General features: G+C 38.9%; 1 protein-coding gene across 1 annotated transcript; it reads left to right on the top strand.

Annotated features, from left to right (window-relative positions):
• Positions 1–7189: 7189 nt before the first annotated feature.
• LOC103002895 (inactive polypeptide N-acetylgalactosaminyltransferase-like protein 5) lies at positions 7190–23122 on the top strand. Its single transcript, XM_028169181.2, has 4 exons — positions 7190–7324; positions 7578–7701; positions 21929–22728; positions 23012–23122. The coding sequence occupies exons 1-4, from the start codon at positions 7190–7192 to the stop codon at positions 23120–23122; spliced, it is 1170 nt and encodes a 389-aa protein (XP_028024982.2).
• The last annotated feature ends 494 nt before the right edge of the window (positions 23123–23616 follow it).

Here is a 23616-nt window from a genome sequence, read left to right as displayed (position 1 = left end):
ATTTCTGTTTTTGTGCCAGTACCATACTGTCTTGATTACTGTAGCTTTGTAGTATAGTCTGAAGTCAGGGAGCCTGATTCCTCCAGCTCCATTTTTCTTTCTCAAGATTGCTTTGGCTATTTGGGGTCTTTTGTGTTTCCATACAAATTGTGAAATTTTTTGTTCTAGTTCTGTGAAAAATGCCATTGGTAGTTTGATAGGGATTGCACTGAATCTGTAGATTGCTTTGGGTAATATAGTCATTTTCACAATTTTGATTCTTGCAATACAAGAACATGGTATACCTCTCCATCTATTTGTATCATCTTTAATTTCTGTCATCAGTGTCTTAAGTTTATAGCAATACAACCTTAACTCAAGAAACTAGAAACATCTCAAATAAACAACCTAACCTTACACCTAAAGCAATTAGAGAAAGAAGAACAAAAAAAACCCCAAAGTTAGCAGAAGGAAAGAAGTCATAAAGATCAGATCAGAAATAAATGACATTGAATTATTGCCCAAATAAGAAACAAAGAACCAGAGGGTAGCTAAGAGATTGCCCCCAACAAAAAAAAAAAAAAAAAAAAAAGAAAAGAAAGAAAGAAAGAAATGAAAAGGAAATGAAGGAAACAATAGCAAAGATCAATAAAACTAAAAGCTGGTTGTTTAAGAAGATAAACAAAATTGATAAACCATTAGCCAGACTCATCAAGAATAAAAAGGGAGAAAACTCAAATTAATAGAATTAGAAATGAAAACGGAGAAGTAACAACTGACACTGCAGAAATACAAAAGATCATGAGAGATTACTGCAAGCAAATCTATGATAATAAAATGGATAACCTGGAAGAAATGGACAAATTCTTTGAGAAGCACAACCTTCCGAGACTGAACCAGAAAGAAATAGAAAATTTAAACAGACCAATCACAAGCACTCAAATTAATACTGTGACTAAAAATCTTCCAACAAAAAAGCCCAGGACCAGATGGCTTCACAGGCGAATTCTATCAAACATTTAGAGAAGAGCTAACACCTATCCTCCTCAAACTCTTCCAAAATATAGCAGAGGGAGGAACACTCCCAAACTCATTCTACGAGGCCACCATCATCCTGATACCAAACCCAGACAAAGATGTTACAAAGAAAGAAAACTACCGGCCAATATCACTGATGAACATAGATGCAAAAATCCTCAACAAAATACTAGCAAACAGAATCCAACAGCACATTAAAAGGATCATACACCATGATCAAGTGGGTTTTATCCCAGGAATGCAAGGATTCTTCAATATACACAAATCAATTGATGTGATAAACCATATTAACAAATTGAAGAAGAAAAACCATATGATCATCTCAATAGATGCAGAGAAAGCTTTCGACAAAATTCAACACCCATTTATGATAAAAACCCTCCAGAAAGTAGGCATAGAGGGAACTTTCCTCAACATAATAAAGGCCATATATGACAAATCCACAGCCAACATCGTTCTCAATGGTGAAAAACTGAAACCATTTCCACTAAGATCAGGAGCAAGACAAGGTTGTCCACTCTCACCAGTTATTCAACATAGTTTTGGAAGTTTTAGCCACAGCAATCAGAGAAGAAAAAGGAACCCAAATCGGAAAAGAAGAAGTAAAGCTGTCACTGTTTGCCAATGACATGATACTATACATATAGAATCCTAAAGATGCTACCAGAAAACTACTAGAGCTAATCAATGAATTTGGTAAAGCAGCAGGATACAAAATTAATGCACAGAAATCTCTTGCATTCCTATACACTAATGATGAAAAATCTGAAAGAAAAATTAAGGAAACAGTCCCATTTACCACTGCATCATTCAGGCTTTGATCGCCCTTTATAGTTGTATAACATTTTTTTCTGTCCTTGGACTATCAGTTTATTCTCAAGGAACAAACTGCCTTTTCACCAGCATTTCTTAGACTGACAGGTTGTTCAAAGTCTGCCTTCTTGTGCACTGCCTGCGTTAATCAGTAATGCGTAAGACCTCCCTGTGATGGATGCTGGATTGTCATTCCTTTAAGTCAGTTTGAGCTGATAAAAATAGAGTCATGTGAAATGTGCAATGGAAACACACCGTCTCTCTCCAGCTTTTTGGCTGCTCAACGATTGTAAAGCACACTCTGATATGTTAATAGAACTGGACCATTATATTCTCCAGAGGGCACTGAATGCCAACATGAGGTGGGAACACATGATTTCACAATGCATTTCATGCCACACAAGCATAGCCATCCCAAGACCTTTTCACGTACCCCAGTGATGTGGAGTCACTGTCTTTTCACATTTACAGCCTTTGTCAGCCTTTGAAAACATACTAATCTTAGTTAGTGGCATCAGGAGAGAGAGGAAATTCTAGTGATTTTTTAAAAATTTGATACACATTCAGGAGTATATAATGGCACATGGCAAAAGTGCCGTAAGTAGGAAAAGTCTCTTCTCAATTAATCGAACAAAACAAAGAATTTTATACAGTGACCAGGATAATTAATGTAGTCAAGGTACTTTTTAGAGAAGAAACTTTATCTAGGTAACTTAAGAAAAAGTGGTCATTTTACCGAATATTCAGAGGTAAGAGTAGCTGCAAGACTTAGAATGTAGTTCTGGCATCGAAGTGGTAATTCTGGGCACCAATCCCAAGCCTAATGTAAAACCATCTGACTTTATGGTGTCTTCACTCACTTGCCACTAAGAGATCCCAGAATGGTGGCAATTTCCAGACTAATAACTAAAATGAGAATAAGAACAGGACCCTTTTGGATAATTCAAAAAATATGCTTTAGCATATAAGACTTCAAAGACAGTTTAACACTCGAGGAAATTAAAGAAGTAGATCTCTCTTAGCAATAAAAGTAATAATTTTATTTCATTTAATGCCTTTCCCAGATGATCAATTTTCTACTAAAATAAAAGATATAAGAAGTTCCAGAATTGTGAACACGTTTAAAAATATCTTCATCCCTGAAGTCTTTCACCATTTCATCTGTAAACTGAAATTTTGCTGAGCCGATGACCAGAGATAGCCTTTCTGAGTAACTTTTGCAAAGGAGAGACAGATTCTTTTTACATCCTTTTCACCCCAGAATCCATTTTACAGACAACAACTAAACCTTATTTTTTTGATATGGCTTTCCAGTGGTTAAATGGAAGACTCCTGCATGTCTCAGAATGTCTATAGTAGATACATTCACTACCTTGTATGTATACATACATATCTATTCCATGGTTTCCACAAAACTTAATGATCTGCACACATCCTCTCTTAGTTGCCTATGGACTCGTCTATGAGTGGGATGAATAAGCTGGAAGTGGAGGAGACAAGCAGGAGGGAGGAAGTGTAGAGTGTCTAGTGCTTGAAATTGAGACAAGAAATGGTCCAACCTTGATGAAGGGCATAGACAACCTTGACAAGAACAGTTTAGGTGAAATGGCATGGGGAAAGACTGATTGGAGTGAATTAAAGAGAGAAATGAATAAACATGAATGAATTATACTTACATCCAGCGACTTGGATAAATCTCCTTACGCATAATGTCCAGGAAAGAAAGCCAGTCATAAGAGCACATTTACTGTGTGTATTATTCCATTTATACAATGCAAAAAACCAGGTAAAACTAAATCTCAGTCTTTAGCAATGTCCACTCAGACAGTAAAAAGATAAAGAAAATAAAAGGAGTGATTACACTTACAGAAGAGCAATGGGGTTTAGACTGTGAATGTCAAGTTTGGGGACACATTTCTGCAGTAGTGAAAATGTTCTATTTCTTGATCTACGTAGAAGTTTCATCAGTGGTTTCTTTTCTATTAAACAGTAAGTTGTACATTACATTTTATGTTTACATCTGTATGTATGTTTTTTGCAAGATAAAGCATTTTGAAATGGGAAACACAGTGGGATAGAATTCTACTTTCATCCATGACAAAATTACTGATACTGGACTTGGCCCACTGTTCTAAACAATTATAACACTGGAGAAAATATAACATGAACTGTACAAATCTACAACAGGCATTGGCTAGAGAGCTTCAAAGTACCATGATTCTTAAGAGAAGGGAAACACATGAGGTGAGGTCTGCATTGCCCTGGTTTCCTTTATTGGAGGTAGAGCCAAAAAAAATACCAGTCTTACTGAAATTGTGAAGGTAAAATGGGATAAAATCAACAGAGAGCAGAACCAACAAAAAACAAAGCCAAGTCTGTCAGGTTCAAAAAGTCTTCAAGGAATGCTACTGCCATCCAAAACGAAAATCAAAAACCTATAAATGAAGAGAAGGTAATCTAGATTCCCTACAACATATAATTCACAGTATCCAGCACAGAGTTACAACTACTTAGCATGCAAAAAAAAAAAAAAAAAACAAACAAACCCAGAAAACTCAATGTATATTCAAGGGAGGAAAAAGACACATAATTAAAACGGACTCTGAGATGACTCAGATGTTGAAATTAGTAGACAAGGATGTTAAAAGAGCAATTACAGATAAACCAAGGACCTGAGGGAAGATATAGACAAAGAATGAACAGATGATAAATCTCCATAGAGAAATAGAAAACCTTCAAAAGAATCAAATGGAAATTTGAGAATAGAAAAGTATAATATTTCAGTGAAATTTTATTGAATGAGCTAACAACAGTTTGAAGAATAGAATACAGAAGAAGGGGGAGGTGAAGTAGAAGACCAATCAATAGATGATATTATCCAACCTCAAAAACAGTTCTATTTATCTCTTGAAGTTAGAGGTCATGGGTGTAGAATTAGGCCAAGCAGCATGATGGAATATCCTTCAGCTGCTTACAACTTCTGCAGTTTAGACAACAGGGTGGGTAGTTTGATTAACCAAGATTGTATTTTAGCCATAAGAATCTAAAGAAATGAGGGAGGGGCCAGGGAGCTGAGGGGGGAAGCAGGATAGGGTTTATGAAATTTGAACACAGCATTCAAGCTGTTTTAATAGACTAGTAAGAGCATGAAAAAGATTAAGAGTATGAATAAAGGTTGGGATTGGTCAACCGTATCTCCAGGAGGTGTCCAGACTGAGTCAGCCAACTAGAGGCAGTGAGCTGGAGATGTAGAAAGTAAGGGTCAGAAAGTGGAAGGTATAAAACCGAGATTATGGAGGAATTTCAGTTACAGATATTGAAGGAGTCTAGGAGTCAGCACTATCCAGTAGAACTTTCTGCAAAGATGGAGGTGTTCTGAGCTGTCCAATATGGTGGCCAACTAGCCACATGTGCCTCTCAAGCACTTGAAATATGGCCAGTGCAACTGAGGGACTGAAGTCCTAATTTTAAAAATTTTAGTAGTCATATGTGGTTAATTTGATACTATTGTAGGCAGTGCAGGTTAGGGTATGATTACAGAAGTGAATGATGAGGCCAGAGAGGAAATAAGATTTATCCAGAAACTAAAGCCAGAGCACTGAAAGTACCATCTACGTAGCTATTGAAATCACCAACTTTAAGGTGTGTGGTGACACGAGAGGGACAGTGGGTCAGGAGCAGCAGCTTCAAGAAATGAAGGAGAGCGGTCTGGATGAGTGGAACAAGCAAGGCGATGGGTGCTCTAGTTGTCTGTCTGCTTGAGAGGGCTCCAGGGGGCCAGAAGCGTGCACAGGGGGAAGGTAGGCTCCCATTACTCTGAGACAGAAGAGAATGTCCAAAGAAGAGACTGAGACATTATTTTTATTTTCTGCCTGAAGCTCAGAGAGGTGAGGCAAATTGTTTAAGGTCACAGAGCTTAAATAAATGACAGATGACTTGCAACTTGATATATTTACTCCAGTGCCCCTTCTCCTAACCATCACACTCTACTGTATGCCCAGTACCCACTGCAGAGCCTAGAATATCTGGAGCACCTAGGACCTACTCAATATTTTTCAAATTAGTGTTCAGTGAAACAGCACTGCAGAATGGCCATAACTATATCTAGCATTCAACTCCACTGGCTACATATAACTGCATATAAATTGTGCCTATTTCATGGCAGAATCCAGCAGGTGATCTGAAGGACAGAAAAGTTTGTTTCTTTCTGTTTGTTTTATGCTGCTATCAAGAAAAGTCCTGTGGACATCGTTTTCATCGTCCTCAAACTCCTCCCCCTTTCTGAAACACTAAAATGTAGTGTGATTACATTTCATCACTGAGGAATAAATATTTGTTTTCCTAAATTTTAGCCCCTCTAGTTTACCTTCCAGCCTTGCCAAATCATTCCTTTAGAGACAGGAGGAGACAGACAGCAGTAGTTTTTGACAGTTTTAAAGTCACATAATTTACCCTGAATTTTCATGCAGTGTTATAAATATAACGTTAGACTACATTGAATCCCAAAGAAAATTGGAAAGTTGGCTATAGGAATGCTAATTCACTTCTTTACCAGAAATCGAAACCCAAATGTGAAACCATGAATCTTTCCTTTCAAAAGTTAATGAAGCTTGGCTGCTTGTAAGAGTTCTTTACACTTTGCTCAGTTTTGTTCTATTTGCTAACTTCTTGGAGCTTAGGCTGAAAAATGTGCTTGTACCTATTTTTTTAATAAAAAAAAAGAAAACTTCAATCACTTGTCTTTATTATTTTCATTTTTTCCCCGGAAGTCTGTTAGTCCTACCTGTAAGTAGGGAAGAAGCAAGTGAAGAGATGTGGAGAGGAGGTGCCCTTAGAGAAAGGGGAGGTTCGGAAAGAATAAAACACCAAGGAAGCCTCAGAGCAAGGGGACTTGACAAGATACCTCCTTAAAGTGGGAGGCATGAAAGCGGCTCAGCGTGAGCAGCCTGAGAGGGGATGTGTACTCGGAGGTGACCTCATGAGGGGTCGGAGAATGAGAGCATCCCTGATGGCGAAACGATAAACCAAGGAACAGCCACCGGCAAAAGGCAGCACTGAGCATCTTGGGAGGACCGGGATGTGGTCACGGCAGGTGAGGGTGAAAAAGGTGGCAGCAAATGGGAGGGGCCCTTCTGACAAATAGCTAGAAACAAACACACCCTAAAGGACCAGCATAGTCATCTCCGAGGAAGTGCTTAGATCCGCACCGAGGACCACTGGCTGACAGTGAACAAGCGCCATAAACAAGATACAGAACAATGGCCCCATTAAGTAACATACTGGGAAATAAAGTGCAAGGCAGAATTATCTGAAATGTCCCTAAGAGCCAGGATCTATGGAAAACACGGCTGTCCGAAAGATGTATTTATTACGTGTGGAGCACCTGCAGTTAAACAGGCAAGACTGGTTCTCTAAAGATTTAGGGTCCAGTCACCAAGACGTCAGCAGTGCAGTATTCATGGAGCTGCGAGGTGTTCACAAAGCCGGACTACAGGCTAGTTGGAATGGTCAATATTACACATGGTCCCCTCTCTAAAATCGATTGGAAAAAGAGAAAGACTGAAAGAAAGTGAAAAATGAAGGAGCGTATGTTTATTACTAGATGGCTGCGGGTTATGTGCAAAATGTATAGTTCCCTTGCGGTAGGACATTTTGTTTTTTTCTTAAGTGATGTAACAAATAATACATGAAGTATTTATATGCATGAAATGGACAGCTGTTTTTGCGTTCCTGCCATGTGTTCACAGGTCACTTCACAGGTGGATATAGATGTGAGAGATGATCAGATGGAGGGACCAAGGCATAGACTTTGGATCCACGCTGCCGTGGAGCAAAGCCTGTCTCCATTCTTCACTGGCCATGGGATATCAGGCAAGTCCCTACCTCCTCTGTCTCTAGGTTCCACGAGGACATGATACATTAGTGATTGTCAAGTTCCTATCACAGACGCCAGGCCCACGGTAAGTGCTGCTGTTACTGTTCTTATCGTCCTATCACCTAAGGGCTAGAAAAGTTGCCTCTTTAATACTGTAAACCACATCATTTATTTGGGTTCATGGATGATACTTAATTAAACCAGATTTACTAGCACTCTCAAATGTTTGTACATAGGAAATAAAACACAGGAAAATTAAAGCAAATGTCTATACCCAGAGTAGACTGCAGATGAAAGGCTGGCCAGTGTGAGCCAGCGGATTTCAGTATGTGGATACTGCGGCCTCATTAGGTTACTCAGTCAGGAGTACTTCTGATTCTCTAAACACAGTGATCAGGGACCAAAGTTGAGGGAGACACTGAAACCCTTACTTCCCTGAAAGTGACTGACACCTGGGTAAACCACTGACCCATCACCGACGGAACTGAGTCCCAGTATATTGTGTTCTTCTAGGACTCAATTTTCAAAGCTGGAAGGCAATGATGAAATCCCAACAGAAGTCTCAGATTTGTACCTAGTTTGTCCACTTAAAGATTTTCTCACTTGTTTTTCTATCACCTACATGTCTCTGATGCCTCTCATTGCTAAAATCTGTCTTATGTTTTAATGCATCAAATATGTTATCATCTTTCTGATTTTCATTCCCTGCCTAATAAAAAGGAAACATTGTTGCTTTGACTTTTTTTTTAAAAATTGTATTTAAAGTAGATGCATTTTACAATATGATTTTCAAAAGGTTGGTTATCTTTCTAATTTTTTTTCTTACTTGTTAAATCATTCCTGAGTTCCTTCCTTAGTTATTTTTCAGGATATATTCAGCGTAATCTTATTAAATCCCTATAGATAAGGCAATTATATTTTCTGAAGTTGCTCTTTTCATTTCTGTTGTATGCAGTTTTTTGTTTTATTTTTAATGTCTATTATCAACTAGAAACTTTTCAATAGTTTCAGAAAAAAATTAATTCATCCCAATAAATTGTTAATATATGTGTATATGTATGTATATATATACAAATACACATATACATATATAAACATATAGAGAATTAAAAATTATTAAATTATTGAAGCTTGTTATATAAAATGATAAATAAAGTCTGAAACTGTACTTTATAATTGCAATCTGTCATTTTTTAGTTAAAAGAAACATGTTTAGCTCTGTTCCTTTTAACATGGAATTTGACATTAATTAACAAAGAACTTTTGGAATAATGTAGGAGGTTCAGGGAAGAAAGCCTGGCATTTATAATCAAGGCCAGAAAATTATTGAACATAAGCAAGTCAACAAATAACTTTCCAACTGAAATTCCTCTTCCCCGTCTTTCACTTGCTTTTTCAAATGCATAATTCATCTGACATATGTCCCAATTTTTAAAAACAGAGACTTTGTGAATGATTCTTAGAGAACATTTGAAATTAAATAGTAAGAATAATCTTTTAGGTTCCTCCATATTTCCGTCAGAAAGTTGCCTTTTATAAATGCCATTTGCAGCAACATGGATGGACCTGGAGATTATCGTATTAAGTCAGTCAGACAGAGAAAGACAAACACCATATGATATCACTTATATGTGGAATCTAAACTATGACACAAATGAACCTATCTACGAAACAGTAACAGACTCACAGATAAAGAGAATAGACTTGTGGTTGCCAAGGGGAAGGGGTGTGGGGGAGAGATGGATTGGGAGTCTGGGATTAGCAGATGAAGACTAGTATATACAGAATGGATAAACAACAAGGTCCTACTGTAGAGCACAGGAAACTATATTCAATATCATGTGATAAACCAATAATGGAAAAGAATATATATATGTATAACTGAATCACTTTGCTCTACAGCAGAAATTAGCACATTGTAAATCAACTATAATTTTTTAAAAATTCTATTTAAATAAATAAATAAAATTAAAAAAAAAGAAAGTTGCCTTTTAAATTCAGTTACCAATAAAAGAGGAGGGCTCCCCTGGTGGCGCAGTGGTTAAGAATCCGCCTGCCAATGCAGGGGACACAGGTTCGATCCCTGGTCCGGGAAGATCCCACATGCCGCAGAGCAACTAAGCCCATGTGCCACAACTACTGAGCCTGTGCTCTAGAGCCCGTGAGCCACAACTATTGAGCCTGTGCGCCACAACTACTGGAGCCCGTGTGCCACAACTACTGAAGCCCATGCGCCTAGACCCATGCTCCGCAACGAGAGAAGCCACCATGATGAGAAGCCCGCGCACCACAAGGAAGAGTAGCCCCCGCTTGCTGCAACTAGAGAAAAGCCCATGCATGGCAACAAAGACCCAACGCAGCCAAAGATAAAATAAATAAAATAAAATAAATTTAAAAAAACAAATAAATAAAAAATAAAAGAGGAAAACATTCTAATATTCCAGCTGTTATAAATTTCCCTACTAAATTGTAAAGATTAAGCAATTTTACAGATGGATCAGTTTGAAATGATATGACTTCATCTTTATGAACATCAATGACAAGATTTGTGCCAAAGCCTCTCTAGCTAAGATTTAGGGAATGGGTCATCGATTCTGGCAGTCTTGGGTTTGCCACCAAACAGGCCCCCCAGTATTCAGGTAAGAAATTAGATCACCATAAAGCAAATACCTGGATTCTCAGCTCTCTGTCTCCCATTTGCTCAAGCAGGACACAAAGTTTTCCTCATCTCTAAACAGTCCTAGTGCTTTCGGAGGGTGTCTCGCCTGCCCCCACCACGTCCCCGGCTTCTTTGTTCCAGGGTCCCCTCAGACCACGGATCTCCCTGAGGCCCAAAACTGACAATCCCCCAACCAGTGAGGCTTACAAAATGCACAGTGACGGGACAGCTCGGCCAAGAGAGGAGAAAGCTCTCTCTCCATGCGTGCACAGTAGGGTAGCTTGAGCCCTGAGAGGCAATAGCGTTTGATGTTTTATGTCTTGGAATTATTCCAAACTTTCTTGGGCCACACATCCACACTACACCCTCCCCAAGCCAATTCATATTTCCTCGAGTGCTATAAACAGCATTCTCCTAAAATGATTGTCTTATTGATTCACCTAGTTTATTGCATTGACTTGCTTCTCCTCTTTGCTACAGCCAGTCCCTATATGCTGGGTCTCCTTGCTTCTTTGACCATGATGACCTCCCCCCTCTTCCTCTGTAAACCTGTCATATGTAAACCACAGCTGTGAATGGAACATGTGATTTTTCTGAAGAAGCTCCTGGACCATCAGCAGATGCAAATAGATAACCAGCAACCAACCACAGCAAGATGAACTGAAAGCCCAGCCCTCACACGGCAGGAAACTCTGCTTCAACTGTTTGAACCATTTTATTATAAAAGACTCTACCGTACTCCATCCTGCCTTCCAAAAAATCTCTTCCCAGGTTCATGATAAATACACCCAGAGCAATTTGAAAATTACTGCTAAACTGCTGCATTTTGAAAATTTCATTACAGGTCAAATAATTGATCAAAAGTTTCTGAAATACTAGGAAAATACAGAAAACTAAGGCTCATGTAGCAGGTGATCATATGAATTTATTACAGTTGATGTGATGGGGTTTTTTTTCCACTCTCATAATCATCTATCTCTGTAGAACAGACCAGTTACATACTATTCATGCTCTAGCAAGTGACCTGTAAAATTAACAATCCAATCATCCATATAGACAGGCTCTAAAATTTATTGCCTTTTTATGGGTCATTCTATTTAGCTAATGGAACTCTTGGCTTTTCTGACATAACTCTACCTAATTATCAGATGTTACCGGTGGGATTATCAGCAATAAAATGTTAATAGTATTTTGCTTGTATCAAAATTAAAAGCCAAAAAAATCATTAAAATAAGGAAAGATAAAAGTATTCATCTGCATGATAACTAACAAAGTTTCAGGTCCATATGGTGGATTAACGAATACTAGAGTAATGCTGATGTTTCTGATGAGTATGGTGATAGTAATGATGTGAGCAATACTTTATGTATAATGATGAGGACAAAATCACCCTACACTCTAAATCATTGAGATTTCAAGGTCCCTTCCTTGTACTTCACAGCTTATAGCCACTGGCGTGCATATACGCATTTAATTTTGTCCAATCTCATGTAACACTGCCAAGGTGAAAATGGAATCAAAATATTTGCTGATGCATATTGTGTATTTTTCATATAGCATATCAAATATTCAAAAAGCAAAGAGTATATTATATCCTTTCAAAAGATCTTACACGATTAAGTACTAGGAAGCAGGTTCAGTAGCACAAAATTCACAGAAATTGATATTTTTTAAAGTTAAAAATAACTCACAAAATGGAAGGCTTTACCGGTCACAGAGCAAGCCCTGACTCATTTTTATGAAGGCTAGATCTCACACACTAAGGAGGCTTTATAGGAGTCTTGCCACTGTCAGAGCAGCCCAGCAGGTATTACCATCCTGCTGGGGATTTGATCATTTCTCCTCCTCTATGTCTCTTTTTTATAGAAAGGGGAAAAAATAGCTCCACTAGATATAAAGGTTTTAAAGAAAGTGTCTTTTCACATATTGAATATATTTTCAGTTTTTCATGTGTGTGTATGTATGTGTATATATAAACACACACACACACACACACACACACACACATATATATAAAGCACTTCTGTATATGTGTAATTAGTGAATACCTAAAAAGAACATGGAATAACTTCAGAGGAAATGAGACTTTGCAGCATATTCCTGTGTCCTTGGAACACTCAGCTCTCAGAAAATGAAGACCATTTTGAAGTCTTCCAAATTATCAACTATACTTAGTTTGGGGCAGTGGAAGTCTTTTTTTTTTTTTTTTTTTTAATAATACCAATATTATCGCATTGGTTTCTAAAAATAAATGGGGTTCAATTCATTTACCCTGGTTAGGAGTTAGAGGGAGGAAAAACTACTATTCAATAAAAAAGAACTTCTCCTTTGGGCTTAGCAAATCCCAAAATGGTAGAAAATCCACTTCTGGTGATGCAACGTCATCTCAAGAGATGGACAGCACAGCAGTTGTGTCAGACACTATATGAAAAAGTGGTCCTTCCTGGCCAGGACAGCTGTTCTCTGGGCCAAATAAGCCAGACCTTACATAATGCACTTCGGGGAATTCAGAAGATCCTTACATGAATTATTTCCTTGTCCTAAGAGAAGTTTATATTCACCATAAGTAATCTACTTTTGTTGAAGGCACTGATGTTCCCATGAAAACTCACAGGTATGCTCAGTCTTTTCATGACTAAGATCTTTAAAGAAGTGAGCAAAAATCATGACTTTCTTGATGGGGGATGATGCAGGAGCTGCCGCTCAACTTTCCTACAGTTCAAGCTAGCATGTTGTAGGAGTGGACCATCAGGGTCATGGATGGGCAGCTTTTTCTGGAAAAGACCAGATGATAAATATTTTCAGCTTTGCGGGCTGTGTGGTCTTTATTGCAACTACTCCACTCTGCTGGTGTAGCAGGCGAACAGCCATAGACAAGTAAGTGTGACTATGTTACCAACTTTTTATTTATGGACAGCGAAATGTGAATTTCATGTAAACTTCACATATTACAAAATAGTATTTATTAATAGTTACTTTTCAACTATTTAAAAATGTGAAAACCATCCTTAGTTTGTGGGTCTACAAAGACAATGAGTGAAGCAGATCTGCCTGGTGGACAGGAGTTTGCAGACCTCAGATCTAGGGGATGCAGATGTCGAATTTAACGTGTCTAAAATAGACCAGCTCTCCCCACCCCCAACTCACAAGGCTCCACATCTCGGTAAACGCTGTTCACTTACGCCTGCCAACAACTTGATACTTTTCCTTCATCTGTCTCTTTTTCTCTTAATCTGTCTCTTTTTCTCTTACATCCCAATCCTAGTCCTGTAGTCTGAACCTTCAAAATACACTCAGAGCCCTCGCACTTTTCACCAAATGAACTCCTGGCACGTTAGTCAAACCACCTATGACGAACCACTTGATGAAGTCATGTCTTACCTGGTCTATTGCATGAGCTGCCCTAATGTCCAGTCTTAGCAAACTCAATCCACTCTCCAGATTAATTCACAATCCAGAAAGATCTTTCTCTAAGATAAGTCAGACTGGTTTCCGCTCTTCTGTTTAAAAAACTCTCAGCCTCCCATCCCACACACAAGGAAAACCTCAGTCCATACTTGGGCCTACGAAGTGCTCAAGTCCTGATTCCCTCTGCTATCTTTGGCCTCCTTGCCCACCACTCCCACCTCTGCTCCAGCCAAACCAGCCTCCCTGCTGTTTCCAGAACACTCTTTCCTCAAGGTGTTGCATCTCTGTACTGTCCCCTCTCTACCTAGAGAGCTCTTTCTCCATAGATATGTGTGACTCACTCCCTCATTACTAAAAAAAGGTTCCCTAACCAACGAGTATCAAATAGCACCTCTCACCACCACTTTTTATTCCATTACATTCTCTGTAGCACATACCACCTCTTGTCTTATGACACATTTACTTGTTTCCCTATTTCTCCTATCTTTTCCTCTAGAATGTAGACTCTGCAGAAAGAGACTTTTTTTCTTGACTGCTGTATCCCCTGCTGATAGAACATTAGCTGAATGAATATAGAAATGAATGAAATGACATCAGAACTGTCAAACGGGCAGGAGGGCATGGAGGGGGTACCTTTCCACGTAGGCACCGTATTTGGGGCTAGCCTCTTCCTCGTTTCATCATGAAAGCTGGTAGAGGCGTGTTGCCTAGTAGCTAAGAGCAGGGGCTTTGTGTTAGGCACTTCCATCCTCCACCTCCTCTCCAGCTACCTAAGTATTTCTGGGAGGTCCTTAGACACTTCGAGCCCAAATGGCCACGGTTGTAAAATGGGGTTCTCTATTATCTGAGAATTGAGAATTTTAGATAAATTTTTAAGTACAATGTCTAGCAATTTGATCAGAACAAGGGATAACTGTTAATATTATGGAAGTTACCTATATTCATCTACATTACCTTTAATCAAATGTAGGGAAACACACACAATGAAAAATAGACAACTCCAAAATTTCAAAATAAGGAAGTTCTATTAGATTCAAATGAGAAATTGGGGATAGGCAAGTATAATTTAAAAACTGCATGACTCAGCTCAATGGCATTAATATTAATCACTGCATTGATATGGAGACTTTTATTCTATAAATATATATGGGGTGCCAATGTTCCAGTACACTCTGACCACTGTGTTTTTCCATCTTTGCAATGGGAGTAAAAAAGCAAGATTACTTTTGATTGGAATGACCATCTAGATTGCTACAAGGTACTAAGATCCGTTCTTTATATTCTTTACATTTCCAGCATGTGTTTTTCTAAAATTGTAGTTAAAATAAAAATTGAAACCATTTTACCCCCCATTTACAAAATTTATCCTTTTGATTTAAGAGGATAGCAAATTGTTTTTTCTCAAGCTAATAAAAGCTCTGAGTTGTGTCTAAATCTATAGTTTCCAAACTTTAGTGTCCATTAGTATCACACTAAGGGGTTGCGGGGAGGGGATATAAGTCTCATCAAAAATGGAGATACTGAGACTGGCTAGGACCTGGGACCCTTTGCTGCAGGGCTTGCACCCGGACACACCTCTCCTCAAGCAACAAAATACAAAGAAACTTATGGGACTAAAAATACCTGGGTGCATGCTCAGTTGGGACAAATTATGGACAAAAAGATACAAAAAGACCAAAAAAGCCCAACTGCCACTTCTGAAGAGGCGGGAGCAAAAACAGGGGGTTGGGAGCAAAAGCAGGGCACTGCGCATGCCCCCTGCACACACCCCACCAGAGGGTAGGGCAGACCACCTAGGCCACCCCTCTGGCCCGACCCCTGGATCTGCCCCTACCCTTAGCCCATCTAAGGAACCAGCTCTCCCCCACCTCAGGGAGCCAGCCAGCAAGGGAACCTGCTTTGTTCTCGCTCCCCCTGCTGCAGCAGGGGCCCCAGTGAAGCACTGCCTGAATTTCTGGTCCAGACTCTGATCAACTTCTACTGACTGGGGAAGGACAGGAATGCTGGTGGGTATCACTTCCTGGACTCTCCTTACCTCCTGGCTCCCGCTTCGGAACACGAACTCCAGGACGGTGCAATTTTAACATCAGTGCAACTGATTTGAACGTCTTGCTACACACTTAGAGAAATACTGTAATAATATACAGTAGGTATTCAAAGACAATAATAACAAATTTGAAGACTCTTTAGAACTTAAAATGTTTAAATACCAGAAAATGTTAGCACTTCAGCTGTGTAATTAACATCTAACTAATGTAACTAAATGTACTTGCCATGATTAACCAATAATATAACAGAGATTATATTACACGACAGCAACAACATAATGTGCTCTATAATTTGTAGCATTTCTCTCTGATAATTATTCTGTGAACCAACTTATTTGGTTGGCTTTTTTTTTTCAATTTAATTTTAATTTTTTTAACGTCTTTATTGGAGAATAATTGCTTTACAATGGTGTGTTACTTTCTGCTTTATAACAAAGTGAATCAGCTATACATATACATATATCCCCATATTTCCTCCCTCTTGCGTCTCCCTCCCACTCTCCCTATCCCACCCCTCTAGATGGTCACAAAGCACCGAGCTGATCTCCCTGTGCTATGCGGCTGCTTCCCACTAGCTATTTTACACTTGGTAGTGTATATATGTCCATGCCACTCTCTCACTTCGTCCCAGCTTACCCTTCCCCCTCCCCATGTCCTCAAGTCCATTCTCTACGTTTGTGTCTTTCTTCCTGTCCTGCCGCTAGGTTCTTCAGAACCATTTTTTTCTTTAAGATTCCATATAAATGTGTTAGCATATGATTTTGTTCTTCTCTTTCTGACTTACTTCACTCTGTATGACAGTCTCTAGGTCCAGTCACCTCACTACAAATAACTCAGTTTTGTTTCTTTTTATGGTTGAATAATATTCCATTGTATATATCTGCCACATCTTCTTTATCCATTCATTTGTCAATGGACACGTAGGTTGCTTCCATGTCCTGGCTATTGTAAATAGAGCTGCAATGAACATTGTGGTACATGACTCTTTTGGAATTATGGTTTTCTCAGGGTATATTCTCAGTAGTGGGATTGCTGGGTCATATGGTAGTTCTATTTTTAGTTTTTTAAGGAACCTCCATTCTGTTCTCCATAGTGGCTGTATCAATTTATATTCCCACCAACAGTGCAAGAGGGTTCCCTTTTCTCCACACCCTCTCCAGCATTTATTGTTTGTAAATATTTTGATGATGGCCATTCTGACCAGTGTGAGGTGATGACTCTTTGTAGTTTTGATTTGCATCTCTTTAATGATTACTGATGTTGAGCATCCTTTCATGTGTTTGTTGGCAATCTGTATATCTTCTTTGGAGAAATGTCTATTTAGGCCTTCTGCCCAGTTTTGGATTGGGTTGTTTGTTATTTTGATATTGAGCTGCATGAGATGCTTGTAAATTTCGGAGTTTAATCCTTTCTCAGTTGCTTCATCTGCAAATATTTTCTCCCATTCTGAGGGTTGTCTTTTTGTCTTGCTTATGGTTTCCTTTGCTGTGCAAAAGCTTTTAGGTTTCATTAGGTTCCATTTGTTTATTTTTGTTTTTATTTCCATTTCTCTAGGAGGTGGGTCAAAAAGGATCTTGCTGTGATTTATGTCAGAGAGTGTTCTGCCTATGTTTTCCTCTAAGAGTTTTATAGTCTCTGGCCTTACATTTAGGTCTTTAATCCATTTTGAGTTTATTTTTATGTATGGTATTTGGGAGTGTTCTAATTTCATTCTTTTATATGCAGCTGTCTAATTTTCCCAGCACCACTTATTGAAGAGGTTGTCTTTTCTCCATTGTACATTCTTGACTCCTTTGTCAAAGATAAGGTGATCGTATGTGTGTGGGTTTATCTCTGGGCTTTCTATCCTGTACCATTGATCTACATTTCTATTTTTGTGGCAGTACCATACCGTCTTGATTACTGAAGCTTTGTAGTATAGTCTGAAGTCCGGGAGCCTGATTCCTCCAGCTCCGTTTTTCTTTCTCAAGATTGCTTTGGCTATTCAGGGTCTTTTGTGTTTCTATACAAATTGTGAAATTTTTTGTTCTAGTTCTGTGAAAAATGCCATTGGTAGTTTGACAGGGATTGCATTGAATCTGTAGATTGCTTTAGGTAGTACAGTCATTTTCACAACGTTGATTCTTCCAGTCCAAGAACATGGTATATCTCTCCATCTGTTTGTATCATCTTTAATTTCTTTCATCAGTGTCTTATACTTTTCGGCATACAGGTCTTCTGTCTCCTTAGGTAGGTTTATTCCTAGGTATTTTATTCTTTTTTGTTGCATTGCTAAATGGGAGTATTTCCTTAATTTCTCTTTCAGATTTTTCGTCATTAGTGTATAGGAATGCAGGAGATTTCTGTGCATTAATTTTGTACCCTGCTACTTTACCAAATTCATTGATTAGCTCTAGTAGTTTTCTGGTAGCATCTTTAGGACTCTCTATGTACTGTACCATGTCATCTGCAAACAGTGACAGTTTTACTTCCTCTTTTCTGATTTGGATAAGTTTTATTTCTTTTTCTTCTCTGATTGCTGTGGCTAACACTTCCAAAACTATGTTGAATAACAGTGGTGAGTGGGCAACCTTGTCTTGTTCCTGATCTTAGTAGAAATGGTTTCAGTTTTTCACCATTGAGAATGATGTTGGCTGTGGGTTTCTCATATATGGCCTTTACTATGTTGAGGAAAGTTCCCTTTATGCCTACGTTCTGGAGGGTTTTTATCATAAATAGGTGGTGAATTTTGTTGAAAGCTTTTTCTGCATCTATTGAGATTATCATATGTATCCTGTTGTTTTTGGATGGAATGTCCTATAAATATCAATTAAGTCCATGTAGATTAATGTGTCATTTAAAGCTTGTGTTTATTTATTTTCACTTTGGTTGATCTGTCCTTTGGTTAAGTGAGGTGTTAAAGTCCCCTGCTATTTTGCGTTACTGTCAATTTCCCCTTTTATGGCTGTTAGCATTTGCCTTATGTATTGAGGTGCTCCTATGTTGGGTGCATAAATATTTATAATTGTTATATTTTCTTCTTGGATTGATCCCTTGATCATTACGTAGTGTCCTTCTTTGTATCTTGCAATACTCTTTATTTTAAAGTCTATTTTGTCTGATATGAGAATTGCTACTCCAGCTTTCTTTTGATTTCCATTTGCATGGAATATCTTTTTCCATCCCCTCACTTTCAGTCTGTATGTGTCCCTAGGTCTGAAGTGGGTCTCTTGTAGACAGCATATATATGGGTCTTGTTTTTGAATCCATTCAGCCAATCTGTGTCTTCTGGTTGGATCATTTAATCCATTTACATTTAAGGCAGTTATCAATAGGTATGTTCCTATTACCATTTTCTTAATTGTTTTGGGTTTGTTATTGTAGGTCTTATCCTTCTCTTGATTTCCTGCATAGAGAAGTTCCTTTAGCATTTGTTGTAGAGGTGGTTTGGAGGTGCTGAATTCTCTCAACACTTGCTTGGCTGTAAAGGTTTAATTTCTCTGTCAAATCTGAATGAGATCCTTGCTGGGTAGTGAAATCTTGGTTGTAGGTTTTTGCTTTTCATCACTTTAAGTATGTCCTGCCACTTCCTTCTGACTTGCAGAGTTTCTGCTGAAAGATCAGCTGTTAACCTGTGGGGATTCTCTTGTATGTTATTTGTTGCTTTTCCCTTGCTACTTTTCATATTTGTTCTTTGTATTTAATTTTCGATAGTTTGATTAATATGGGTCTTGGCGTGTTTCACCTTGGATTTATCCTTTATGGGACTCTCTGTGCTTCCTGGACTGACTGACTATTTCCTTTCCCATATTAGAGAAGTTTTCAACTATAAACTCTTCAAGTATTTTCTCAGTGGCTTTTTCCCTCTTTTTCTTCTGGAACCCCTATAATTTGAATGTTGGTGTGTTTAGTGTTTTCCCAGAGGTCTCTGAGACTGTCCTCAATTTTTTTCATTCTTTCTTCTTTCTTCTGCTCTGTGGTAGTTATTTCCACTATTTTATCTTCCAGGTCACTTATCCGTTCTTCTGCCTCATTTATTCTTCTATTGATTCCTTCTAGAGAATTTTTAATTTCATTTATTGTGTTGTTCATCATTGTTTGTTTGCTCTTTAGTTCTTCTAGGTCCTTGTTAAACGTTTCTTGTATTTTCTCCATTCTATTTCCAAGATTTTGGATTGTCTTCACTATCATTACTCTGAATACGTTTTCAGGTAGACTGCCTATTTCCTCTTCATTTGTTTGGTCTGGTGAGTTTTTACCTTGCTCCTTCATCTGTTGTGTGTTTCTCTGTCTTCTCATTTTGCTTACCTTACTGTGTTTCAGGTCTCCTTTTCGCAGGCTGCAGGTTCGTAGTTCCCGTTGTTTTTGGTGTCTGTTCCCAGTGGCTAAGGTTGGTTCAGTGGGTTGTGTAGGCTTCCTAGTGGAGGGGACTAGTTCCTGTGTTCTGGTGGATGAGGCTGGATCTTGTCTTTCTGATGGGCAGGTCCACGTCTGGTGTGTTTTGGGGTATCTGTGACCTTATTACGATTTTAGGCAGCCTCTCTGCTAAGGAGTGGTGTTGTGTTCCTATCTTGCTAGTTGCTTGGCATAGGGTGTCCAGCACTGTAGCTTGCTGGTTGTTGAGTAGAGCTGGGTCTTAGCGTTGAGATGGATATCTCTGGGAGAGCTTTCTCTCTTTGATACTACATGGGGCTGGGAGGTCTCTGATGGAGCAATGTCCTGAACTCGGCTACCCCACCTCAGAGGCTCAGGCCTGACACCTGGCCAGTGCACCAAGACCCTGTCAGCCACACAGCTCAGAAGAAGAGGGAGAGAAAAAGAAAGAAACTATAAAGAGACTATAAAACTCTTAGAGGAAAACATAGGCCGAACACTCTATGACATAAATCACAGCAAGATCCTTTTTGATCCACCTCCTAGAGAAATGGAAATAATAACAAAACTAAACAAATGGGACCTAATGAAACTTAAAAGCTTTTGCACAGCAAAGGAAACCATAAACAAGACCAAAAGACAACACTCAGAGTGGGAGAAAATATTTGCAAATGAAGCAACTGACAAAGGATTAATCTATAAAATTTACAAGTGTCTCATGCAGCTCAATATGAAAAAAACAAATAACCCAATCCAAAAATGGGTAGAAGACCTAAATAGACATTTCTCCAAAGAAGATATACAGATTGCCAACAAACACATGAAAGAATGCTCAACATCATTAATCATTAGAGAAATGCAAATCAAAACTACAATGAGATATCATCTCACACCAGTCAGAATGGCCATCATCCAAAAATCTACAAACAATAAATGCTGGAAAGGGTGTACAGTAAAGGGAACCCCCCTGCACTCTTGGTGGGAATGTAAATTGATACAGCCACTATGGAGAACAGTATGGAGGTTCCTTAAAAAGCTAAAAATAGAAGTACCATATGACCCAGCAATCCCACTACTGGGCATATACCCTGAGAAAACCATCATTCAAAAAGAGTCATGTATCACAATGTTCACTGCAGCTCTATTTACAATAGCCAGCACATGGAAGCAACCTAACTGTCCATCAACAGATGAATGGATAAAGAAGATGTGGCACATATATACAATGGAATATTACTCAGTCATAAAATAAACCGAAATTGAGTTATTTGCAGTGAGGTGGATGGACCTAGAGTCTGTCATACAGAGGGCTGTAAGTCAGAAAGAGAAAAAGAAATACTGTATGCTAACACATATATATAGAATCTAAAAAAAAAAAAAAAAAATGGGCATGAAGAACCTAGGGGCAGGACAGGAATAAAAACACAGACCTACTAGAGAATGGAGTTGAGGATACGGGGAGGGGGAAGGGTGAGCTGGGACAAAGTGAGGGAGTGGCATGTACGTATATACACTCCCAAACGTAAAATAGATAGCTAGTGGGAAGCAGCCGCATAGCACAGGGAGATCAGCTCGGTGCTTTGTGTCCACCTAGAGGAGTGGGATAGGGAGGGCGGGAGGGAGAGGCAAGAGGGAGTAGACATGGGGATATATATATATATGTATGTATAGCTGATTCACTTTGTTGTAAAGCAGAAACTAACACACCATTGTAAAGCAATTATACTCCAATAAAGATGTTAAAAAAAAAAAAAAAAAAGCAGTACCCATCCAACCTACCTAGTACCAGCACTGTCATTTGTTTCCACAATGAAGAATTTAATGTCTTGTTTTGGACAGTGTCCAGTGTCATGACTCTCACTCCACAGCATATCCTTGAAGAAATTATTTTGGTAGATGACATGAGTGAATTTGATGATTTGAAAGAGAAACTAGTCTACCATGTGGAAATTTTTTGGGGAAAGGTTAAATTAATAAGAAACAAAAAGAGAGAGGGACTGATTCGAGCAAGGCTGACTGGAGCATCGCGTGCTTCAGGGGACGTTCTGATGCTCCTGGATACCCACTGCAAGGTGAATAAAGTATGGCTGGAGCCCTTGCTGAATGCCATTGCCAAGGACCCCCACATGGAGGTGTGTCCTCTGATAGATGCCATTGATTATGTGACCCTGGAATACCAGCCCTCTCCTGTTGTCAGGGGAGCTTTCAACTGGTATCTGCAATTTAAACGGGATCATGTTTTCTCTTATGAGATGGATGGACCAGAAGGACCCACTAGACCCATCCAATCACCTGCAATGGCTGGAGGAAGTTGTGCTATAAGTAGGCATTATTTTAATGCAATCGGAAAGTACCACAAGGGCATGAATCTCTGGGGAGGAGAACATTTGGAACTTTCACTAAGGATCTGGATGTGTGGAGGCCAACTCTTTATACTCCCTTGCTCTCGAGTAGGACATATTGATAAGCAACACGTTGCAAACCACACTGGAATTGTAAAAGCCTTGGTATATAACAATCTCAGACTGGTGCACATTTGGCTAGATGAATACAAGGTGAAGGGTACGTCCCTGGTTTGGAAAGGTGAGTGAGAGTACAGAGAGCGAGTGGCTCTAAAGAAGCCTTCTGCTGCTTTCCAGATACCAATTTTTGTACTTCTCCTTAAATTAGGGCAACCCTTCAGCTGTTCACCCACCCATTTTCAGACCCTATTCTCAACTTGTTCATTCTAAGCTGCTACATTTGCACCTTACTCTTTTTTTTTTTTTAATCTCTAGGGAAACTCAAGTTTCTCAGAAGTAAATCAACCAACACGAGAAGGCTTTTTTTTCCCCCTAGATCTATTTTCCTCCCCCAAAGATGGCCCATCTGCGGCAAATACCTCTCTCTGCCCCCATTCCCATGGGCAAATTTTGGATTCTCTTCCTCCACTACGGAGCTCCCAAGTGATGCTGCTGCAGCTGGTCTGGGGACCACACAGGAACCTCTGCTCCTTTTTTCTCTAACAGTCAAAGATTTTTACATCAAAGCCAGGCCCCTTCATTTGTGCATCTCCCCACGGTTTAAGCCCCTTGCCGGGACCTTTAGAATGCACATAGAGAGGACATATAGATGCAGCTTCATTTTAATTTGAAAGTTCAAACAAATATGGACAGTAGCAAGAAGACCTCATTTCACGTACATGGGTAGAAATATGTAAGAATCTCTCTGTGATATTATATGTCCTGGTCTTGATCTAATATTTCTTTATTATTTTAAATTATAAAAGTAATAATACTCAATTTCTTGAGTAATCAGGACAATATTTCTACATAGCCACCTAGACTGGCAAAACATTTTTAAAGTCTGATAGGACCATGTGCTGGCAAGCACAGGATGTCTCAGACACTGTGGGTGGGAGTGTTAATTGTTACAAACTCACTTTGGAAAACAGTTTGGCAAAA

The sequence above is a fragment of the Balaenoptera acutorostrata genome, chromosome 6 (genome assembly GCF_949987535.1).
Source record: "Balaenoptera acutorostrata chromosome 6, mBalAcu1.1, whole genome shotgun sequence".
NCBI lineage: Eukaryota > Metazoa > Chordata > Mammalia > Artiodactyla > Balaenopteridae > Balaenoptera > Balaenoptera acutorostrata.
Note: the sequence above shows the minus strand (reverse complement) of the source record. Positions and strands in the feature narration are given on the sequence as shown.

Coding starts and splice junctions, on each gene's coding strand:
- LOC103002895 (XM_028169181.2), top strand. CDS start 7,190: ATGTATTTATTACGTGTGGAGCACCTGCAGTTAAACAGGCAAGACTGG. Junction 7,325..7,577: donor TTCACAAAGCCGGACTACAG/GCTAGTTGGAAT, acceptor ATGTGTTCACAG/GTCACTTCACAGGTGGATAT. Junction 7,702..21,928: donor CACTGGCCATGGGATATCAG/GCAAGTCCCTAC, acceptor AAAAAAAAAAAA/AAAAGCAGTACCCATCCAAC.